This window comes from Nothoprocta perdicaria, unplaced genomic scaffold (genome assembly GCF_003342845.1).
Source record: "Nothoprocta perdicaria isolate Ctin4 unplaced genomic scaffold, notPer1 scaffold_92, whole genome shotgun sequence".
In the NCBI taxonomy this organism is placed as follows: Eukaryota; Metazoa; Chordata; class Aves; order Tinamiformes; family Tinamidae; genus Nothoprocta; species Nothoprocta perdicaria.
The window spans coordinates 1,127,363-1,150,647 of NW_020456221.1; the positions used below are offsets into that span (position 1 = coordinate 1,127,363).

The 23,285-nt window shown below is 40.4% G+C and overlaps 1 protein-coding gene across 2 annotated transcripts in view; it reads left to right on the plus strand.

Annotated features, from left to right (window-relative positions):
* Nucleotides 1-23,285, plus strand: part of SEMA6A (semaphorin 6A) — a 115,082-nt gene that overhangs the window by 72,490 nt on the left and 19,307 nt on the right. Inside the window, exons 11-19 of one of the 2 annotated variants that reach the window (XM_026052857.1) lie at nt 2,220-2,351; nt 4,908-5,063; nt 6,870-7,046; nt 7,736-7,876; nt 7,979-8,059; nt 9,774-9,832; nt 11,579-11,599; nt 11,793-11,843; nt 19,297-19,461. In XM_026052857.1, coding sequence (XP_025908642.1) covers nt 2,220-2,351; nt 4,908-5,063; nt 6,870-7,046; nt 7,736-7,876; nt 7,979-8,059; nt 9,774-9,832; nt 11,579-11,599; nt 11,793-11,843; nt 19,297-19,461 — 983 coding nt within the window. The remainder of the gene's footprint in view (nt 1-2,219; nt 2,352-4,907; nt 5,064-6,869; nt 7,047-7,735; nt 7,877-7,978; nt 8,060-9,773; nt 9,833-11,578; nt 11,600-11,792; nt 11,844-19,296; nt 19,462-23,285) is intronic. The other variant, XM_026052858.1, reaches the window with a different exon arrangement.

The following is a 23,285-nucleotide window of genomic DNA, read 5'->3' on the forward strand; positions in this document are numbered from 1 at the left end:
AGACACAACAGAGATGATCAGGAGAGAGGAAGACTTTCTGCTGGTTGGGGAGGATTGGTTTAGAGATTATTTAAGCAAACTGAAAATAAATCTATGGGCCTGGATGGGCTGCACCCAAGATTGCTGAGGGAACTGGTGGGGGCTCTTAGTCACTCTCCATCATCTTAAAGAGGCCATGGAGAGCTGGGGAGGTGCCAGAGGCCTGAAAGAGACCAACATCACTCCAGTCTTCAAAAAGTTTTGCCATTCAGAGGGACCTGGACAGTCTGGAGAGTTGAGCAGAAAGGAAACTCCTGAGGTTCAATAAGGACAAGTGCAGGGTCCTGCACGTGGGCAGGAATAACCCCAGGCACCAGGACAGATTAGGGGTCGACCTGCTGGAGAGCAGCTCCACGGACAGACACCTAGGAGTCCTGGTTGACACCAAGTTACCCATGAGGCAGCAGTGCCCTCGTGGCCAAGAAGGCCAATGGGATCCTGGCTGCATCAGGAGGATGTTGGCAGCAGGTGGMGGGAGGGGATCCTGCCCCTCTGCTCAGCTCTGGGGAGGCCGCACCTGGAGTATTGGGGGCAGTTCTGGGCTCCGCAGGACAAGAGGGATGTGGAGCTTCTACAGAGGGCTCAGGGGAGGGAACAAAGATCATTAAGGGAGTGGAGCATCTACTGCATGAGAAAAGACTGAGTGAGTTGGGCCTGTTTAGCCTAGAGAAGACTGAGAGAAGATCTGATCAATATGCTTGAGTACCTCAAGGGTGAATGTAGGGAGAAAGGGGCCAAGCTCATCTTGGTGGTAGCCAGTAACAGAACAAGGGATAATGGGCACAAGTTGAAACACAGGCAGTTCCAACTCCATGTGAGGAAGAACCCCTTTCCTGTGAGGGTGACAGAGCCCTGGCACAGGCTGCCCAGGGAGGCTGTGGAGTCTCCTTCTCTGGAGATCTTCCAGACCCACCTGGATGCTGCCCTGTGCCCCGTGCTCTGGGTGTCCCTGCTGAAGCAGGGGGGTTGGACTAGATGATCTCTAGAGGTCCCTTCCAACCTCAACCATTCCATGATTTTGTGAATCTATCATGTTATTGTAAAGCTCTGAACTAAGCCTCAGTTCACATAAACCCCTGCCTATGGAAATCCAAACAGAACTATTACTGTCTCTCTGCTTGTTGCTTCATTCAGTATCAGAGTTTTGAAACCTTTTCATATTTATACAATTATTTTCAAATCAATTTTTATCCCCTTTGAGTTTAGTTTTATTCTCTATAATAGCATTATTGTTCTTACTTTTTTTTTTTTTTAATTAAAGGTATAATAACGTGCCAGCTAAAAGCATGACTGAAAGTCTCACCAGCTGGGTTCATACTATTTATTTGATAAAATCAAATGGTGAAAGTCAGAAATAAATACTGTAGTTCATGTTAAAAAAAAAAAAAAAGAGAGAGAGAGAAAGAGGGGGATAAATACATAATTCATGCTTACAAGTGACTGACCGTGGGAAACCCCTAAGCCTTTCAGAAAGTAAGTAGGTAATGATATAATTATGTTTAGACAATGCTGCCGCGTAGTTGCATACAAATAATCAGAAAGTTGAAATTTACACTCTTGCTATCTGAGAACAAAATTGAATTTGCTTCTGTGAGCTCTTTACAGCTCATTGACTTAAGCAAATTCCTGAACATAGTTAACTCCTTTCCATTGAGAAAAGCTGATGGAGATCTGGCTGTGGGAGGATGTGGTAATAATGTGCAAATCCCAGGCTAATGGCACATTGCAGCATGCTCCCTCTTTGATTAGCTCCAGCCTCTGAATTGTCTACCAAATATATTTTTGAGACATGGAAGGGACTGTGAGAATTAATATTGGGAAAATGTGGGTTGCAGGAACTTAAAATTCCAAATAACGTATTTGAAAATAGAGTAACTATTACTCCATGCGTTATTAGTTGTATGCAGATTTTCCCTGATTCTTCCACTTCTTCAAGACTGTTGCAATTGTTTCTCTCTATAGATGCTTTGAAACAATTTTTGCTGGCAGGAACTGTCTGCTGATTGGTACTTTTCACTTTTTTTTCTATGGAACTGGCTTTTCCTGTCAATACTCAGAGGTTACAAAGTTCAGGATTGAGTAGCCTGTGACAGGAAGACTTCATACAGCTTGTTTTTCACTCAGGATTTTATGCATAACTGCTGAGTGAGTAACAATTTCTGGAAAATGTCATTTCGCAGCATCCCTGGCTCTGCAGTCTGTGCCTATGACATGCTTGACATTGCCAATGTATTTACTGGGAGATTCAAAGAACAAAAGTCGCCAGATTCCACATGGACACCAGTCCCCGATGAACGCGTGCCCAAGCCCAGGTATGTTGTGTAATCACTTTTGTGACAGATTGCACTGTTGCTGCACAAAGCACATGATTTTTGACAATTTGAAAGCCTTGTAAAGTGCAGAAGCAATTGAAAATATATATTGTATCATTGAAATAGGAATTGAGCTACCTTTTGATTTAAGGTATATTGGGGCAACTGAGAACTTTTTTCATTCAAGCCAGGCTCTCTGTAATGTAAATTAGGTCAGGATCAACTTGGTCAAAACAATTCGTAACTTAAGAGTTGTATGAGTTACACCCCTATTGCAAATTGGTTGGCAATGGATGTATTTAGTAGCAGTCTGCTGCACCAGTTTGCTCTTCTGGAATTCTGGATTAGGTGCTTCTATAAGCACCTATTTCATGCAAGTTACTACTACAAGTTGTTTACATACAGTTTATACTCACAGACAGATTTTGTTCTGAGGATGTGATATAAATGTAGAGAGAGCACATTCATTTGTTTCAGTCAAGCTCTTCACTTTAATACAGGATTTACATTGCTTCTGATATCCCAAGGACCTATCCAACCTATCTAAAGCTCTGAGATGGCAACTGGGCTTCTGCCTAAGACCCAGTTAGGCCCACAGCATTTTAGGAAGTTGCTGAGTCTAGTATTCCCCTGATGTCTTCATGCTGAGATTATCAGTCATGAGAAAAACCTTGAAGTGACTGGAAAATATTTTGAATTCTGTGTCTGTTTTCAGCCTGAACCTTAGTAATACATCCAGTAGCATTATTCGTGGATTTTTTCTGCATTTTGTGGTGCTCCAGCAATTCACTGACATGATAGGCTGCCTTGGTAATGCAAGGCTGAACACAAAGACTCAAAGGCCATTCTTTTGACACTCATGTAGAGGATTTTGCAGGGAAGTGGGGAAACTGAATTCATAAGAGATGGAGGCCCAATATGCCTTTGAAAACAGGATATTTTTTGTTTGGGTATCTCAATTTCAGGCAAATATATTAGTGTTTCTATCAATAGCCTTTCTCAGAATCATACTGGAGTCTTTTCTCCAGTTTTCTCCAATTTTCTCCTTTTATTTTTTTTTTCCTGAGACAGCAAGGTTTACTTAATTTAGTGTTAACTCGATTAAACCAGCAGTGAGATTAAAACAGGGTTAATCCAGTAATGTGATTAGGATTTAGAAAGAAATAGGATCAGATTTACAGAAACCTCAGGAACCACGGTAGCAGAAGTCATAGTCTACTCCCTAGAATTCTCTTGGAATTTCACCTAATGAATCAGTGTCCTTGGAAGGACCTAGGAGATTGGTGATACCTTTATTTTCTCCTCTCCCTTTATGGCTCATTGCAAATGCAATTACAAGATTATCAAAATATTTTTGTAGACAATCTCTGCATGTAATGTCCATTGCATCATTGTGCAAAACCAAACTCACTGGCCCAATTAGTCCCCTATGTTATCCTGTGTAATTTTCCTATTTAGTAACCTAACATTTGAATATCTAAATTCGAGACATAGACATGACAGGACTAGCATTATTGTTCAGGGGGCATTACTTTCTTGTTGTCAGTGGCTCTATCCACTTAAGACTGGGTGAAGACTGAACTCTGCAGCACATTTATGAGTGGATAGTCAGTCTTTTCTCCTTCCATGATCTAATGGCACAAAACGTAGAGAACTGTACTGAGCTGGGAAAGGGAGAAAATTAACCTTCTGTTGGAAAAAAATAATCCATAAAATGATAATGACAGACAAAGAGCTTTGCTATTCCCTGTTTGGAGATGACCTATTCATGCAGGAAATTAAGTTATCTAAGAGGAGCAGGGCAATTTTTAGGAACACAGTGTAAAAGTTTGTGTTGAAATTGGCCAAGAACAATCAGATAACATCTCGGTGAGAGCCTTGTATGTGCTACAGGACTGAAGTTCTCCCATTCAAATGGGAAGGAGGTGCAAACAGTATTTGTGTGAGTGCCTGGTGGATTGTGTTTCCCAATAGTCGTCTTTCCACCAGACAGTACTGGAATTGATGTTGCTTCATGCCTGAAAGAAAAAAGGAAGGAAGGAAGGAAGGAAGGAAGGAAGGAAGGAAGGAAGGAAGGAAGGAAGGAAGGAAGGAAGGAAGGAGGGAGGGAGGGAAGGAGGGAGGGAGGGAGGGAAGGTCTATTTTCCCTTTATATTAGGGAGACTGCTTTTATTCCAGGAGGCATCTTAAAAAATATTAGCAAATATTTGTACAATAACTATATCCGGTCAAATATGTATATGCAGTGACTAGATTCCAGATAAGTAGATGAACTATGAACTCAGGGTCAAGTTTCTGCTAAAGAAACTTCTGCTAAAGAAATATCTGTGTACTCTTAGGTGGCAACACATGGAAGTACTTCAGACTGGAGGACAGAGCATGATTTTAGGTTCCCCTGAGGGGCTGACCAAGTCCAACAGATTCCTCAATCATTCATTTAAGGCTTCTAATGCACTTCAGATTTCACTGCAGGGCCTGGTCACAGGTCTTATGAAAGGGAAACTTACACTTAAACACGAAATAAGTGTTCTGGCTTCCTCTCCTTGTTTTATTTAGACCAGGTTGCTGTGCTGGCTCTACATCATTAGAAAAGTACGTAACCTCTAATGAGTTCCCGGATGATACTCTGAACTTCATCAAAACGCATCCACTGATGGATGAGGCCGTACCTTCTATTGTCAACCGACCTTGGTTCCTGAGGACAATGGTCAGGTAAATGCCTCTGGATGGACTCTTCTCCTCCATCTTAACAGTTTGTCAAGTTGTGCTAATAACCATGGTTAGAATACTGTTAAATTCTGTAAACATCTCTGGTGTACTGGGCCTGAATCCAGCTAGAAAGGATGACAGTGCTGAGTAGATGCCATAGAACTCCCTGAGCAGCTTTCAAGATCTGAAAAAAAGCTCAGTCCTTTCCAACCATGCTGTTCTGAAACCGGATCTTGGAGGAAATACAGAGCAGGGAAGGTTGCCCTGCCTGTTGGCTTATGGGTGAGTGTTTGAGACAGCTCCGTTAGAAAACTTTGGGCAGAGATCAACAGATAGCTCAGGGATGTGTACACAGGATACAAAGATGTCTGCCAGGATATGTTCACAGGATATGAAGATGTCTGTCGGGATATATGCTGGTATGTTTCACTGTTTACACAAGTGTACAAGCAGAAATAATCACATAATCCCTCCCAGTTCTATGGCAACAAGAGAAAAATAATAATGAAGAGATTTGAACAAAGACTCATAAATCAACAACCCTCAAACATGCCATCTCCTTCCTCTGAAAATATATTCCCACTCCTGTATAGTACTGTGGTCACTATGCTTCTTGTCTGCCCTCCAGTTGTGAATGAAATAATGTGATTAACCCTTACCACGTTTTTCTCTCTCCCTCTGTGCAAGGATAGTTTCGTGCTTGATCATGTTTAGCTTTAGGAGGTTATGGCTCAGTTTTAATAATACACATTTTGTTAATTGTTTATGTTAGATAAGCCAAAGAAACTCACTTTGATCTCCGAGCAAAAAGTGGTTACGTTACTCTCAGAGTAATTGATTCTAGGATTTTAAACTAGACAGGCTGCTTCCCACATGTGTAATCTTTAACTTCAAGTAACCTTCTGTCAGAGTCATCACATGGGAGCAGATAGGCTGAGACTGGGGCACCTTAAGGCAAAAGACAATTTAAACTTGGCTTTGTACTCTATGGACAGCTGATACAAAATGGAAAGGTGAGATGTTGTGAGAGTGTAGTAAGCCATGCTGCTGAGAATGTGTGCTATGTTGTAAGGGGAGTTTCAAAGAGTTGGTGTTTTCTGGCTCTTGCTGTATTCTAGGTCTTGCTATATTCTAGGTATTTGCCTATAACCAAAGGAGAGGGCACCAAGCTTTGCAGAGTGCTTTCCTTTAATCCTCAGTACCAGATTACCAGTACTTGTTTTTAATTAGTTGAGTGATCCCAAGATCTGGTATCATCTATCTCATGACTGAACACACTCAATTGCTGTGGTGTGATTATTTTTCATCCATCATGGCATTTAGCGCCTCAGTATTACACTGGTACATCTTTCCCTGCCAAATAATTGACTATGGGTCTGTTATCACTGTTGCTGTTTTTAATGTAACAGAGCTCGATATTAAAAAAATCACTGTGCTGATTTTCTTTTCCTGCTCATAGAAGTCATCAGACTAGCACTTTGTTTTTGATTAGAAGAATAATTAGTGAGTGGTTTCATATTCTTAGAATTCTTTCAGCATTCTGCTTTAGGTGTGCTATTACAAACACTTCTGCCGGTATCTGACATACAGATGTGCACACACATGAAAATTCCCCACTATTTGGGAAGCCCAAGTGATACAGTCTGCATTGAGTTACAGGGTTATCCAGTCAAGGAAAAAAAAAACTATTCAAATATATAGTATAGTTGCTAGAAGGCTACCGCAAAGTTATTTGAAATGGAAAAATGTGATATAATAATAAAAGAAAACCCTAACCCAAATGATAAAAAAGCTGTATTGTTGTTCTAGGTACCGCCTGACCAAAATTGCTGTAGACTCTGCCGCTGGGCCGTATCAGAACTACACTGTGGTTTTCCTGGGATCAGAGAAGGGAATCATCTTGAAGTTCTTGGCCCGGACAGGAAACAGTGGATTCCTAAATGATAGCCTTTTCCTGGAGGAGATGAACGTTTACAATCCTGAAAAGTGTGTATCTGATTCTTTGTACTTCTATATGGATGGCTTTGACTCTTCTGCCTTCCCAGGGAGCAGGTTTCACCATGAAAACAGAAATGGCTACAGAAGCCAATTTTTTTTGAGCTATTTTAAATATGAGTTTTTGGGGGAATGTCTGGTTGTGAGTCTCTGCATGATTTTTTTTTTTTTGATATGTATAAAAAGTAGATCACCTATGGAGCAGTTGATGGATAATTAAAAGTGAAATTCAGCAAAAAAAAGATTATTTTCCTAATCCTATAAAAAAAACTCATTCTTCTCCATGCAGCTCACTAACCAGCAAGCTACTCTGCCAGGGAAATTTCCTGGATTTCAGCATTCTTCAGATATGCTTAGGGAGGTTTTGAAGTATGCCATAAAACAGGGAGGCATTTCAGCTACTTAAAGTGCTGGAGAAGCAAAAACACAAAAACTGAAGAGTCCTCAGAGAGCTTGTCTGGTGTGCAGCCCTCTCTCTACTATTTCTCATTCCCCTTTCCCATGCATTTTTAACACTAACTTAAATATCTTTTATCAGTATATCTAAATTCCCACTCTGTATTCTTAAGGTTTGATTGATTCTTCTCAGTTTTTATTTGTTTGTTTCTTCGCGAAGTTGTCGTTGTCACCTGGCTTCCTAGCAGAACTGATTTATAACCTTATCTCACTTGTCAAACCAGGTGCAGTTATGATGGAGTGGAAGACAAGCGGATTATGGGCATGCAGCTTGACAAGCAGAGCAGCGCCCTTTATGTTGCCTTCTCTACCTGTGTCATAAAGGTTCCCCTGGGACGTTGTGAGCGTCATGGCAAATGCAAAAAGTATGTGTGTCGTGGCAGCATGTGCCCGGTGGTCAGGAGCCGTGGTGCCAGGTGTCAGAGCCCAGAGCTCAAGAATGCCTCCTTGTCTCCTTCTTTCCCAAGGGCCTGCATAGCGTCCAGAGACCCGTACTGCGGCTGGGTGAAGGACAGTGGGGCATGCACGCAGCTGGTGCTCGGGGCGAAGTAAGTGACAGCTTTCAAGGGGTGCACAGTGAGATGTTGACAGTGGCGCCAGGCAGATTTGGATGGAGTTGTTTGAGACATTGGCTCTTAGGGAAGAAAAATGTGTGAAGTGTTTGTTTCTGCCTCACTTGCATTCTCTGAAATTTCTTGGCGTTTTTTTCATGCTAACTCTCAGCTGATTGGTAACTGTTGAAAGAGGAGGAAGAAGAAAATGAAAGAACCATACTAAGGGCCACGCGTTGTTGAAAGGAGGGAACTGGATAAGTATGTCTGGACCATCCCACACTGGAGCCATTACAGCTGATTAAAGAGGCAATAGAATCCAAATTAGGTTACTGAAGCAGTTTGTCCCCTGAAAACAAAACCAGTCCTTCTAATTTACAGTGCATTACTAAGAAGAATCACAGAGCACGGTCAGAGCTGAAAGCAGATTCAGAGAAGTGCTGGATCTCCTTTTGCTTAACAGTAGAATTTTTTTTTATAATAATAAAAGGCTGTGAGAGCTTGCTTAAATAAGCCTCCTTTTAGGGAACAAATGTGCTCAGAGTTCTCATTTCTGCACCTCATCTGGCACGCTTCACACTCACCCACTCTGAGGTATGGTTTTATTACCTCAAGATAGTAGTACAGATGTGGTGTAAAACATCAGATAACCTCTATAGCCCTATAGCAGCCAAGCTCAACACACCTTCCATTTTGGTCATCAGTAAACAGGATGGATGATTATTATTCATATATTTGTATCAGATTTGTTATTTTCTATTTTAATTTAGATTTTTTGTTCTTAAAGATCCAATGTGGATGTTATAGCTATATCTACATATGCATTTTTATAATAGTGTTGAGTGACATTATTTACAAAATCATCTGTCAGGAATAAAGTCCCTCTATGTGTTATAACAATTTTGCTCAAAAACTTACCACCCTTTTCAAAGTGCTTTCCCACTTGCCGTAGTAAGATTTTCAGGATTTCTGTACATTATTCACAAAAGGGGCTCCAGTTTTTACCAGCAGATCCTTGAAGGCAGAGGCAGTGCAGTTTGCTGTGGTGCAGTCCACAGGTGAGAGCTAGGCAGGCAGCTCTCAGCCCAGTGCATTGATCTGTTTAGCTGGCTCTTGAGCTTCTAAATTATCCAACAGGAACAGACTTCATGTGCCCTCCTGGAACAGGTGGCATTTAAACAGGAATTCTAAGAAGATTGAGCCTGGAACTAGGTGCCTATGAGAGTATTTAGGCCTGAAGGGCATGATCCTACATAGGATAGATGAGAGCCTGTGCTGGAGCTTTTCCAAGTCCCTTGTCACTCACCACTGACTACACAGAGAACTTGGAAAAACAGTTTCACAAGCTATCAGAATCACAGGCACAGGCTAGGAGCCTAAATTGGCGCTGTAAGCTAGAAAAGCCTGTAAGTATTTATAGATTTAAAGTTCAGTGGAATTCCTTTTGCAGTCTGGGCTTTAGGCATTGCAATTTTGTTCAGCACAGTACCTAAATATCCTTGAGAATGTAGGCTTTGTCATCAGAAGCCAAAGAATAATTAAGAGATAATAAATGCCAATGTTGCATTTTTTTTTCAAGTCGTGTGTAGGAGTTCCAGAGAAATAGGCAGTTTCATTGTGTCTTCATTTCAGTTGTAGATGTGATAATTTCTTTCTGGTAGTGTCTGCAACTGTTGTTATTCATACCGTTATGTTTCTTTCTATTATTTAGACTGGCATTTGAACAGGACATAGAACATGGCAATACAGATGGCCTGGGTGACTGCCAAAGTAAGCAAATCTTTTATCCTCCATTTACCATGTGTTACAGAATCTTTCCAAATGCCTCAAATCACCATTACCTGTTAGGTGCTTTCTCATAGCAATGTAAGCCACAATAGGGACATTAACTCTGTCTAAAGAAGTGAGTTCAAGAGGAACACTATTGAACCATTTTTAATGGAAGTATCCCAGGTGGCATGATTTATACGAACAGTGGACTTTATAATGGTTATATGGTGTGAAAACCTTGGCTTTAGAGGATATTGAATATAGCAATGGCACCGTGAACTGGGTCTTCATTTTCTTTATGAGCCACAGTGAATGGCCTAGGTTGTTTATGTAGACTTGCAGAAGAGGCTTGGTGTCTTGGCAACTTGAACTCTGCTCCCATGCAAGAGAGGGAGATAGTGGGAATATCTTCGTGGTCGGGTATCCAGAACCAAGAAGTGAGAAATATGTAGTTTATGAATCTTATTAGATTTTACACACAAGCTTGGACAAGCTCACACATACCAAAAGAAGCTTAATGATAAAACTTAGATACTAATGACATGAGTGGAACTTACCCTTTACACATTCATGTTTTGCAGTGAGGTACTAAAAGTAGTGTGCTTGCGCTGCATCCAAGCAACTTTGAAGCTGATCTTTGAGCTTTAAAGAAACTAATATTATGTTAACACATATCTCCTTCCAAATGTTCTTGCCAAGTTCTGTTTAATTCGTACCTGCAAATATTATTTGTAAACTTTTTGACACCAAGAATCGCTCTCTTTTTGGTGCGATTAGCACTAGCGCCCGTAGATGCAATTAAAGGGATGAAGCTGAGAAGGTCAAGTATAGTGAGCTGTTACTTTTGGAATGAAGAACAAAATAACAGAGTTTACACAAGGATACTATGCAGGCCAGCTTCTGTGGGGCATTCCTTGTGCATCCTTCATTCAGGAGTTATTTGTTGAGAGTTCAAGGACTTCAACCTTCACATGCCTCCATCTTAGCAACATCTTTTGGCCTATGATAAGATTGGTTGGGCAGTCTCTGTATTATGGATGAGGTAAAAACACAGTCCTTCCTGTGCCACCTGTAATATGGGATAGCAACAAAATTAGTACCAAGCTGGTATAACTTTGGTCTTGTTAGGTACCAGCTTAGTTCTGCTTTTCCTGACCAAACAGGTTAGATAGGAGTAGTGTGTAGGTAATATATATGAAAGAAGAGTAGGAAGTGATTTCAGAAACAGCAAGTTGAGCTCCTGGAGAGAGATCCAGTCCTGTGCAGGTAACAAGAAGTCAAATACCCCGCTTAAACTCCTTTTAAGACCTCAATGATGCATTGAACCTTGGCCTTGAACAGGGATAGATTTCACCCCATGCTAACCTGGATGATCTTATTACTTTTTGTGATTTTGTATCATGTGAATTTTGTCCTCATTGACTCACATTGCTAGATGCATCACTTGATGTGCCTTGTGTTAAATTAGGACTTCATGTGTTAAATTAGAACTTAAGCAAAAGCAGGAAAGATATGTCAGAAAGAAAACTGGTCTTCCAAATTGGTGTCCTTGGCACAAGGATGGTCATGAACACTTTAAGGTCAATCATTGTGTTCAAGTATGTTTGAAAGTTGGTTTTCCCTGGGTCCTTAGTTTCTAATCACATATATAAAAATATCAGCTGAAGTGTAAGAGGTTGCTAGCAGGAAACAATTAAAAAGAAAAAGAGAGAGAAATAATGATTTTTCCCATTATTTGTCTTTCAGATTCCTTCGTAGCCCTGAATGGTAAGGAAGTTCTCTGTTCCATTATTTCTTGTCAGCAAATCAGTTGTGGTGGAATCATTTCTACTAAACTTTGAAGTATTTTCACACGCCTATCCTATTTATTGTTTTTCTGTTCTTTCTTTTGTTGTTCTATTTTTGCTCTATTATTTATTTGTTCTATTTATTGTTTCTTCACAATTTATTTCTCTCACAGACATTTCAACTGCTTCACCTGATCATGAAATGTCTTACAACAGTGTGTATGGTCAGTTTATGGATATTTTAAAAAATTCTCCCCCAGATCCTTGTGTTAGCTAGTAGCTTCTGTCCCTTTTTGATTTTATTTTATTTTGTTTTGTTTCTGAGGGCCTGATTCACTAATCACAAATAGGTTTAAGCTATATCTCTTAATTTTCAATCCCTCTTTTCTTAGTCCTTCCTCACAACTCAATTGAATTAAAGCTGAGTACGGCCAATTTTAACAGCACTCCAGCAAACATGATAAAGAGCATGCTTTGTCTGAACACTCAGGGGAAGACACTTAGATACAGTAATATATCTTATCTGCTCCCTGTAAAAAAAAGAAGATAGCACTTTGGATCCCACTCATGATTTTTCCAGTTTGGTTTCTTGACTGCCACAGCAGCTAATTACGACTACCTCAAGAAAAGGAGCAGAGATGTCCCTGGGTTACAGAAAGGGTTTTCATGAAGATTATTGCACTGTTGTCCATGTTAGTTCTGGCTGGATCCCCAAAGTTTCTCTCATTACTAGGGTAAGGCACTTACATAGACACGTACATAGTATCTTAATGTCCTGATGGTGCCTGGTCTGTGAGAAACAAGGGACTCGCACAGCAAATTAAATGACCAGAGGTGAAGAGGAGCATTCCTGGTAGCCTAGAGTAGTCATCGCTCCAGAAAACTGTTAATCGATATTCACTGTGCAGATTTGTGCCCCTTTGCTTAGTCTATTTGGAGTGGATAGCACTAAAGTTTAAGTAGGCACTTGGAGTGCAGAGGAAGTGTCTACATGGAGAATTACTGCAGAATAAATAATTGCTTTAAATTCAAACTTTGAATTATATTGCAATAACTACCCTTTGTAGACAGCTTGAACAAAGATAGGCACTTACAAGCCAACAGAATGTGTGCGGTTGCTCCCAGTGAAGTCAGTGGCAAATTTCCATGTAAGATGGGAGCTTACTGAGGTTTCTTTGAGGCAGATGAGACTAACAGCTCATCAGAGTTGGGGCAATTTCATGATGTTTGGCTTAACATAACTAGATACAAATTAGTGTGCAATTGTGATGGTGAACATTAGATTGACCCTTTCCTCTTATGCCTGCAAAATATATAACTACAAAACAGATCCAACCCAATAAATCAGAATATAAATAACTGCAGGCAAAGCAATTACTGCTCAGTGCTACAATGAAAATAAATAAAATAAAATAAAATAAAATAAAATAAAGTAAAATAAAATAAAATAAAATAAAATAAAATAAAATAAAATAAAATAAAATAAAATAAAATAAAATAAAATAAANATAAAATAAAATAAAATAAAGTAAAATAAAATAAAATAAAATAAAATAAAATAAAATAAAATAAAATAAAATAAAATAAAATAAAATAAAATAAAATAAAATTCCCTCTTTTTGTTATCAGGAAACAGAAAATGTGCAGATGAAGCTTGTTTGCAAGTTTCATGCCTTTCATGATAATGAAAAGCAGTGAGGACAGTATCAAAGACAAGTTGAGACTTTGTAATGTTTGGAAAGCTGATGCTTTCGTCTGACTATACCACTTGTACTTTCTTTCAGTTGAAAACTGTTATATTTCCAATACACAAAGCCAGTAATTAAAGAATAATAATAATGAAAACCATACTGCTGAGTCTGGAGAAAAATAAAATGGCCGTGGGCATAGTGCTGATGTACTGGAAATGTCTTAGGATTCCCACTTCTAAGTGTGCCTGTAGGCTACACAGTTGTAGCTCTGTGGCTGTGGTTCTGGATCCCATCTGCTATTATAGTAGTAAGGACTCTAGCAAAAGCAAATCTATTCATCTGATCACAGAATCCTAAAATGGCCCAAATGAGAGTCAAAGTGAAAAAAGCTTCAATCCAAAAGGACACAGGTAACTAAAGGAGGCAGTTCTACTGTTTACCTATGCCAAGGCCAAACTCAGATGCCGTTTACTGAATGCAGTTCTTAAAATAGATTCTACTACCAGTTCAATGGAGAAATGCAGAGCATACATTAAGTTTGGTCCCCACTCATGCTCTGTCTTTCACAGGTGAATTCACCAACCTTCCTCAGGTAGACCATGGCATGTGGTCACCAGGCATGAGAGCTCGCTCTTTATGAGTTTAGCTGAAATACCAGTTCTGATGTTACTCATAGCTGGCAGTCAGTCTTTTCACCTTTTTACCAGGCAAAATACATAAGGAAAATGTGCTAGTCACCTCTATTCACTGTCCACAGGAGGAATATAAAATAAAAAATTGAATAGTACTCAGTAAACCAGTGTCAGTAAACATGTTCATGTTTGCTAACTGTTACGACTGCTTTGAGTCTTTCTTTTTTTGCATGAGAAACTTTTTTTTAAAATTATTTTATTGTGTACAAGTAAATGCCTAAGTAAATGGTATTTCATAATGGATTAAACCTCAGAACACGGAGGTATGTCAGCATGCCTGTCAAGTGAATTTTCAGGGTGCCTTCGGATATGGTGGGTTAAATATATCCAAAGGCATTTGAAACTCCAGAAGCAAAAGATGTCTTAAGGCCTAATTCTCCTCTCACTTGATTTGTACTTGTATAAATCAACTTACTTCAATGGTCTTACTGCCAATCAGTAAATATAAGTCAAGACCTTAATCTTCGTATTCTTGGCATTGACCTCCTCCTGAATTTGGCAGATGAGCTGCCTTTTCTGGGGCAACCTCAAATGATCAGTTGTAAACAAGCAACAAAGCACATATTCCACAAATGACTGTTCAGGTACATTCACACCCGAGGAGTAGATAGCATGCTGAAGGTCTGGCTGCAGAAGGTCAAAGAAAAATGACTGCAAGAACCACAAACTTAAATGAAAAGATTAGACTAGATTCTTCTGCAAAATTAGATGCAATTAGATTCCTCTGCAAAATTGTAAGCAGTTTCAATTACACTTGGAAATATCAATTCTTAGTGAATTGGGCCCTATTTTACCCCTTAGCTACATTCTTTTCTCTTTCTGTAGTATTGATTTAGCTTTTTCCTCTAATTGTCTAATTAGGTTGCTATAACTGTTAATAGGATAGTGTGTGGGCATCTTAACCTCTAGTATCCTAATGATTTGTGCATATTAGAGCAACTATCATCTACATAATGAACCCTGTCTTTGTTTTAAAGCAGAAGAAAAATCTCCTTATATTTTACAAGTACACTTCAGAATGAGCTGTAGTTGCAGGAGTGTAGCCCTTCTGAATCATTGTCCATGCTTGTAGACATGAAGTGTTTTTGCTCTCCATATATTACTGTGATTACAGCATTCCAAATGAAAAGTTTTGTGAAAAATTGAAGCACCTAAAATAGTCTTTTTTTGTTTCTTTTATTTGAAATACATGTTTCTTTCACATATTTGCTTTAAATGAACAAGTTTAAAAGGCTCCATATCTTCAGTTCTTTCAGATGAATTGTTTTAAAACAAAGGCAGAATTGTTATTTTAGATGCTTAAGTGAGTTAAAACCTACTGTATGTCAAAATAGAGGTATTGGTGGCATCTCACATACGCTAAAGCCTCCTTGAATTAGAGCAAATACAGCAAAGCTTATTTATGTAGTCAGAGTGGTAAAAATGGTAATGAAAAGCAGGCCCCTGACATTTTGCAAGCACATTGTGAAGGTTTAATAACGTCTGTGAGGGAAAGGCCCAGAACAAGGTTGCCTGCCACTTCTTTTTTTTTCTGCTTGTGAGAGTAGCTTAACTAGCTCATACATCTGTGGTGGCACTCTTCCTAAAGGTGGATTTCACAGTAGGACTGACTATGGAAACACTTACAAGACACAGAAATATTGCTTAAGGGATCGGCCACTGCCCAGTAGTAAGTGTTTGCAGAATATGGCTCTTACACAAGCAAGAAAGGTTATTAAACTCTAATCGGCTCCTGGCCTGCTTCCTCTCTCTAGTAAATCAAATGGAAGAAAGTCTGTCTCAATACATGTGGAAAATTGTTTCTCTATGTGTCCTAAACTAACATGTTAGTAACAGAGCATATAGTCTGATTTCTCGCATTTGTGTGAAACCCTTCCCTACCTAACTTCCATCTGGTACACATTAATATCGTCACAAAGCCTTAGCTTTCCATTACCAAGGAGTTCTCCGTGTATTTGCAGCATATGGTTCAGGAAATCTTTTTACAGAAAATGTGTCCCTAAGGCATATATTTCCTCTAGATTACTGTATTAAGAAATGTTTTTCTTTAACCATACTTATAGTCTTTTCTTAAAATTGCCTCTCAAACACACCTAAATTGAAAGTGTCTGGATAGAGATACGGGCATAAAAAGCATATCAAACACGTGTATAAAATATGACTGCTACTTGGCAAGACTTCGTTCTCTTCTACTTCCTTATCAAACTATGACTAATTGCTTTCTTATGTTGAGTGCACCACTATTTGTAGCCTGACCAAATATCCTACACATTATTGTGCTTGTCGAATGAGGTATTAACTCAGAGCTTGGAACCCTGTGAATGTTGGCAGTACTGTTTAGTCTTCAGGGAAAAGAAGACATGGAAAGCTCATGATTTCCACTTGCTGGCCTGTTTTCTGTCCTGTTGTTTCTCTTACTTCTTGGGGATGCATACAGGAGTTGACAAGCATAAAATGGTATAGCAGTGAAAGCTTCACCATTCCAGTGTATTCTTGCTTCAAGGGAGCACATGCTTTCTCTAGCTGGATGTGTACCAGTCCTATTGGAAACAGGCAGCCCTGTGGAACTGCTGCAGAGCAGGCAGCAAATTTTGGATTGGAATCCATCCGTCTTACTGTTACCAATATATCCAGTCATACTCTGCAGCTTATGGAAACCTTTTAGAAGTGTATAATCTGCTTGGCTTCGCTTTTCTATTTGAGCAGCTTTTTAAAACTTCATCTTCAGGCAGAATATAGCTTCTAATTTAGAGTGTAAATGAAATGTCTGGTGAAAAACCACACTTCCCATCATGAAGGACTGAGATTAATACAGTGCCTTTGTCAGTTTAAACCTTCAGCCTGAGATCCATACTACATTAGTCATGTTAATGATCAGCTGTAACATCTGAAGGCTGGATCCACGGTGAACACACTGTCAATCTGACCAGCTTTTCCTGCAAAATGTAACAAAGTGCAAAATTCAGTCCGGAGGGCTGGTCCAAAGTACAAATTGGAGTACAATCCGCTTGTGCAGCAAATCGGAAAGGCCCCTCAAAAGTAGCAGAGGAGCAAAGGCATCTTCTTTCCTAAGATCATTAAGATTTAGCAGAACTTCCTTAAACCATAGCAGCACCTAGAAGCATAACAGAAGCATCTAGAAACATAATAGAAGCCATAGCTTTTTGGCAACTTCAATGGTAGTTCAAATTTTTAAAGCTTTGAAAGGGCTAGTTAACACAAAGGACCTAAGTGTCTGGAAAATCTTGATATTGTTGGTGGCCAAAACCTAAATTTTTGCTCGCAGGAATGGGGTTTAGCATCCTAGGCACAACAGCTTCCTAGGCACAGCAGAGAATTAAGCTTTTCAGAGCAGCGTTGAGAATGATTAAGATCCAGAAGTCTTCCAAAACAGTCTTTTCTAGGTTTTCTCAAAACCTAGAACCTTTTCTCAAAGGTTTTATTTTTATCCAGTGACTGTTTAACATTAGATAATGAAGCAGACCGCTTCCAGCTCTTTGCTTTCACCATGAGGCTCCAAATTTGGGTTTCTTGTGTTGCTGCTATGAAGCTCCAAATTTGGGCTCCTTTTGTTGCTGCATCTCTGCCACAGAGAGTTGTGGGTTCTTTTTCTGAGCAGCAGTACAGCATAAGGGAAAGATTGGAAAGCCCCCTGCTAGAGGAGCCAGGAGCCTGGTGAGTGGAGTCCTCTCTAAGGGAGGCTCCCATGTAAGGAAAGAAAATGAAGTTGCTAGGTTGTTTGAAAGAAGTGAGGAGCAAAGGAGGGCTTGTACGAGCCTATCAAGCAGTATCTCAAAAGAAGGCGTCATCAACCACTTCATCTTTGAGTGATCTGGTTCTCTTATTTTAAGTCTGAGCACGTTTTGAAAGTCCCTGTTTTGTTGGGTTCTTTCAGGAAAGTAGGTAAAAGGAAATGCAGCTATGCCAGGTCAAATTAAATAGGCTCAGAGCTATGTGAGTCCTGCTGAAAATGACTCATTTTGATGACATGCCAGAAGGGAACTTTCAGAAGCACCTGGAATTTTAGCATCAAAATATTGCAGTGTTGTTGAGGTTTAGGAGTTCCAGATTGCAACTTTAGATCTCCTAGACACCAACTACCTCACACTGTGAGTACTGACATACATCTTGGGATATAGCTATAAAGGACACATTAGTTTACAAACACCTCTCTGTCCAAGCCAAACCACTGCTAATATTGCCTTGTTTCCAGCATGGTATGTTCTGGAAACATGGTGTTTGTTAGGGCATATTTGGTCAGAAGGGATCCTCAGTGTGCTTCTTAAAATCAGCAATGATGATGTCTAGGATATATGTAAAATTTGGTGAAACAGGGCTGTGAGCTTCTCCAGACAAGATGATTGTGCTGACTATACTACCTATGTGCCAAATACAAAGCAGATTAGATTCTAAATATTTCTTCATGAAAAAGGCAAGTGAGTGTTTGAAGGGCTCCAGAATGAATAAAAATACCAAATCTCTGTCTGAAGAGGGCTAGTAGCCAAATGGGATATGAAAGCTGCAGCAGTAGCTGCTGGAGTCATGAGCTCTCAAACAGATTCATGCAGTAAGGTATTGCCTTCACTGTTAATCTGAGCAGAAATCATGTTCTGGTTCTTGCTGGCTGTCCTTATCTCAGAGCTGTTTGACAACATCTGCTTGGACAAGGCCCACAGAGAGTGTGCGCGAGGGTGTGCGCTGACAGGCGCTGTACGTGTGCCATCCAAAGGGCAGTGCCCCAGTGTGAGCACACACGTCCTGGGAAGCGTTTTGTGCCCCTGGGATGGGAGCAGCTGATGACATCATTTTGTAGTTCATCTGGCATTCCCCTTTGCTTTGGGCCTTATTAGCAGTTGTTTCTTTTTAATGCTTAAATTGGGGTGGTTTTTTTTAATTGTCTGGGTTTTTTTTAACTAAACAATTGCCAAACGTTATGGATTTATGCTTCAGCTTCATTCTTTCAGCTGAATTCAGCTGGAAGAGCATTTGTCCCAGATGAGGTATGTACAGACTGCTCTGCACTCTTTCGATTCTGTTGAGTAAAAACACACAGTTTTGAAGTCAGCTGCAGCCAGGGACATGTGCACACCTACTAACAGTGGTTCATCTGGCTGATCTGAAAGGTTTAAACTCTCAACTTCCTTTGGGAAGTGCTCTGAAAGATTCTTAAAACATTGCTCAGTCTAAGACATCCATCCATCACTGAGGAAAAGCAATGCTTACACACTCCCGAGATAGCATGGTAAGTGACTAATGAGACTTGTCTTCCCTAACTGTATTTATAATGTAAACAGGACACTCCAGTTCACTAGTCCCAAGCACCACCACTTCTGACTCTCGCGCCCGACAGGGTTATGATACTAGGGGACGCATGCTGGATTGGAAGGATCCGGTTGGCTCATCTGAAAATACAGATCCATATGTGGCAGTTTCATCCCATAATCATCAAGACAAGAAGGGTAAGGCCTTGGAAATGTCTTCCTGTAATGGAGAGGGAGGGGGGGAGGACTAAGGTGTAACTGCTTCCAGCTTTCTGAGAGAAATGTAGTAAAACTCCTTCACTGTAGTTAAAAACTTATTGAAAAGAAGAAACTAGGTAGCCAATCTCAGATTCAGTCCTAAATCCTCACTGCCTAAGGAAACCACACAAAACAAACAGGAATGTATGCCTTTGCAGGGCATTGTGTACATGGATGGAGAGGAGGGAGACAGTGGGCATTTGATGTTGTTTAAACTTGATCTTCCCCAGTGTTTAACTGTGGAAGATTCATGCCTTTCCATCTTTCTTAAGTATGCACTTCTGCATTGCTTTTTGTCTGAATTCCCAGGACAGCACAACAGATCTTAGCTAATTTCACATTGTTTCTGTCTGACTCAGGACAGGAGTACTCTTACTGACAGACAGAGGTACCACAGTGCATAGCTCTGCTCTGGTGTAACAGCTCAGTGGAGCTGAAATAACACAGGTGCTAGAAACTGGACTTAAGTCCCAATGTCTTCATTGAGACCTAAGCATCAAATCCTGCTGAGAATTGGACTGAGGAGATCGTTAGATTATTTCAAAAGACACTTAGGTGACTTCTGATTCATTTAGATTCTGTGTAGCATTTTTAAAGCTTCAGAAGGATGGAATTTAGGTGATGTTCAAAGTGTTCAATATTGTGTTCCTCTACGAGCATACTTCTATCTAATACAAGTGACAGCCCTGTCACTTGTCTTCCAGTCTTCCTTTGCTATGCATGAGGAAAATGCAGCAGGAAACTGCCTAAACTTGCCACTTGAGCTGCTTAGAAAAGGAGCTCTAAACAGAGGTGATGGTGTTCTGTCAGTCCATTATGGCCCGCATCATTCTCTCAGCTCCTTTTAATCAGTGTCTCCAAAAGTGTAAAATAGTTCTGTTTTAAATTGGAAAGTGAAATCCAAATAGCTGCTCTGCCTGAAGAAACTTGACTCCCTGTTGTTGTCGAGGGTCTTCTCGGGTCTGTTCACTCAGTCTGTTCTCTGTTGAAGGTGTTCCACTGTGTACGGACTAGTTAAGTAGACAGTGGGCCAGAAGGAGGATTTTTATAACGAAACTCACTTGCTGAGTGGTTAAGGCATGCACTGCGGGTGAAGGCACACATGGGCTTCAGTCCTTGCTGCTATGAATACTTTATTTAAAACACTTAAAATATTAATTGAAATGTGGATTCCAGTCTCTATTGTTCATGCATTTTACATGAAAAAGTCATTAGATAAAAGCATCAGTTGCTGTTAGCGAAGCTGCTGGTATACTGGACCTCCTGCTCTGAGCTGTCTGGCCAAGCTACTAGGTTACTAAATCAATCTCTGACCCACTGAATCTTTGAATTCTCTTCATGTGCTGTGGAGAATTTACACAAAGGGTAATAAGCACATTAATGTTGCAGAACAGCTTTTAGCAGAGCTGCACAAACAGCTGAAGCAGTCTGGATCCAGACTATGAATTCATAGTGCCTGGAATTCACTACTGCTCCAGACACACAGAGCCTCCCACAGTCCTGTGAATATCCTGTGTTTCTGACTGGACTCTCCAGGACTGACTGCAAGGAACCTTTACAGTTTCCAGACGTGAAAGCAATGTATATCACCTCGCTGGCCCAGCAGGGCTGGAGCCTCAAGCACTTCTCCAGCAGAGGAGACTGGTCAAATTGGGAAGGAGACCTCGTAATGTTTCCTAAGAGGCCGTGGTGACAATTAATCCAGAAGCCCTGGCTTTTAGGCTTCGTGGCAGGAAATAGGATACAAAGGTTTCAATTCCCTCAGGCGGTGGATGTGAACTTATGTTTCCCACCTTCCAGCAATTAGCCCTTCCTGTAAGAAAAGGGGGAGAAACTGCCTTTTCCTCCTCTCCCTTCAGCTGGGATTTAGAAGTAGCTACAGGAGTAGCTACTGTTCCAAGGTACTTCTCAGAGCTTGGTTCTTTAGGCTTACTTGGAAAAATGGCTTACTGAAAAAAAAAAAAAAAAAAAAAGCAAAGGCAGTAAATTACTAGAATATGATGAAACTTAGAAGTGAGTTCAGCATGGGCTCCTCAGCACTCTGCAGACCAGTGGGCTGATGGATCTTGTGCAGAAGCAGAATTTCAGACAGTTCAAAAACCTGTGAGCTCAAAATCATAACTTAGGTGTCTAGAGACTGAGGGCATTGAAAGGAAGAGCTCAGATTTCTAGTTCCAACTTAAGTTAAAAATTAAGATAATGATAAAAATAACTAATAATAAATTATAGTAACAAAAATAAAAATATTTTTTAAAACTTCATTTTTGAAGTTGAACACTATTCCTCAGCTCTTACTCTTCAGCTTCAAATGGACAATTCAGAAACAGCAGTTTCTGGATATCATGTATGTAGAAGGAAAAAAACTTTTATGCCCTTCTAAAGATGGCACGTGGTTTACCTTGCACTCCTCCTTACTCTGAGAAATACATCAGTGACAATGGTGACAGCAGAAAAATGAGAGTTTTCTTTCCTATCCAATCTCTTGGTAACACCTGGTATTCTAAGTGTTTGAGATGAGAGGACATTTCTTAGAAAATGCAATGCTCCCTATCCCAAAAGATACTGGTGTCTTTCTGTGCTGCACCTGAGGACAGGGCCCATCACTCAGCAGAGCTGATGAGAGGTCCGTGAGCCCAGGTCTGCTGACATCGGCCACAGAGCCATGTCTGAATGTGGCAGCAGTGGAAGATCTGGCCCGTCGTGTGCCCTGGAGGAACGCAGGGATGTCTACGCATCCTGATGGCCCTGTTTGTTGTGTGTGGTTCCACACTTCACAAATCTCTTGCAAGGCAGTACTTCATAGATAGAAGGGTACCTCTGAAAAGCCTCTTGTATGCCAGGAGCAGCTTTCAGAGGAGCCTGCAGTGAAAATATTAATAAATGTGTAGCCGCTGGATTCTAATCATCCTCGCTTCAATATGCTGACTGATGAGGTGGCTTATGCTGAACAGCTCCCTCCCTGGGGAGTGGTGCTCACCAAAGAGCCTTATTAGCACTTGACAGGGTCATTTAAATATAATGCATTCTTTGGTGCCTAATTGTGAATATTGACAAAGCTGGAAGCAGTCTACACGCAATCAAAACAATGGCGGCAGAGGTGACCGCATGGTTGTTTGCCATTACCATCCACCTGTGTGCTGTTACTCCTTGCCTTGCCCCGTCAGAGCCGCTCGGCTCCAAAATTGCTATTGGTGTGTTGCTTTAAAAGGGCAAAGGAAAGAGTTCTTACGCAAAATTAAATCAGAAAATGTTAAGCTTGCTATCCTTTCATGAGGTTTTTGTTTTCACTTTTGCTGTGGTTTCTTTCACCTTCACACATTCACAAAAAAAAAAAAAACTTTTTTATTTAACATTTTCTCTTTGTTTTGCAAAGTGCTTTGTGGTATTCTCCATTGGTTGCATTTAATCCTTTGGACAAGGTTTTCTTTCTTTTCCTGCGCTCACAAACGACTTCTCACTGATCGTACTAATTGTACGGCATCCACTTGCTGCTTTCTTTTTTGTGACATGGGTGCTTTGATGATGTCACATCCATCCATATGCTTCACTTTTAATTCAGTGCAGGCATCTCAGGGAATATCTGTGGGGGTGTGAAGAGGGGCTTCTATAAAAGGGTTGACTCATGGGAATGTGACATTTGTGTGCCACAGCTTTAGTAGCTAAATATACTCTGGAATTGTTGTTTCCGAGCTACACTGCATTTCTTGCCAAGATGAAAATGTGTAGTGCAACCCGTAGAGTGGGAACCATGTGTTGCCATCCCG